This window comes from Vicia villosa, unplaced genomic scaffold (genome assembly GCF_029867415.1).
Source record: "Vicia villosa cultivar HV-30 ecotype Madison, WI unplaced genomic scaffold, Vvil1.0 ctg.002879F_1_1, whole genome shotgun sequence".
NCBI lineage: Eukaryota > Viridiplantae > Streptophyta > Magnoliopsida > Fabales > Fabaceae > Vicia > Vicia villosa.
This window is the reverse complement of record NW_026706057.1, coordinates 64,741-65,716: the sequence shown is the minus strand read 5'-3', so window position 1 is coordinate 65,716 and position 976 is coordinate 64,741. Positions and strand designations below refer to the sequence as shown.

At 39.7% G+C, this 976-nt stretch overlaps 1 protein-coding gene across 1 annotated transcript; it reads left to right on the top strand.

Moving 5' to 3' along the window:
- Nucleotides 1–261: 261 nt before the first annotated feature.
- Nucleotides 262–976, top strand: LOC131639994 (probable histone H2B.1). The gene has a single exon (XM_058910418.1). It carries the CDS (start codon nt 348–350, stop codon nt 792–794), a length of 447 nt encoding a protein of 148 aa, XP_058766401.1. The 5' UTR covers nt 262–347; the 3' UTR covers nt 795–976.

Below are 976 nucleotides of genomic sequence, written 5' to 3'. Positions count from 1 at the left end.
TTATTTCTATTTTTAATGTATTAAATATAAGTATATTTAACAAAACATTCTTTTTTTAGACTCTTAACCAGTGCCCCCGGGGCACTCGTTAGCATTTCCCTTGAAGGAAAGCATCATCGTGGAATGAAAGCAAGATGGTAACCGTCAATCGTTTTGTTCTCATAGGAAATGTAACGGCTACAAGAGTGACACGTCATCAATCCGTGAACAACCGCATTAACCAATAGTAATGCGAGAACCTTCTCGTATATATTAATCACCGCAACATTCTTCACTCAACCACCGCAATATTCAATTTGCATCTAATTTCATTTCCAATTCTCAAACCTAAGTTCTCAATTTCTTCAATGGCGCCAAAGGGAGAGAAGAAGCCTGCTGAGAAGAAACCCGCAGAGGAGAAAAAGACCACCGTTGCCGAGAAGGCTCCTGCTGAGAAGAAGCCAAAGGCCGGAAAGAAGCTACCTAAAGATGGTGGTGCTGCCGCCGGAGACAAGAAGAAGAAGAGAAACAAGAAGAGCGTGGAGACATACAAGATCTACATCTTCAAGGTTCTGAAACAAGTTCACCCAGACATTGGTATCTCAAGCAAGGCCATGGGTATCATGAACAGTTTCATCAACGACATCTTCGAGAAGCTTGCTGCAGAATCATCAAGACTTGCAAGGTACAACAAGAAGCCAACTATCACTTCCAGGGAAATTCAGACTGCTGTCAGGCTTGTTCTTCCTGGAGAATTAGCTAAACATGCCGTCTCTGAGGGCACCAAAGCTGTGACTAAGTTCACTAGTTCTTAGATTGTAGATTTTTTTTATTCTGTTTGAGATCTTATTTGCCATGATGATTTTGAACTTTTATCTTTTGTAATTTGGAATGAAGTAGTAGGAAACGGTAAATCTCTATTGTGTATGAAAATGATGTATTTGAAAGGTACAAATGCGTAATGGGTTTATGTTAAAATTCAAACTTTGTTGGTTAA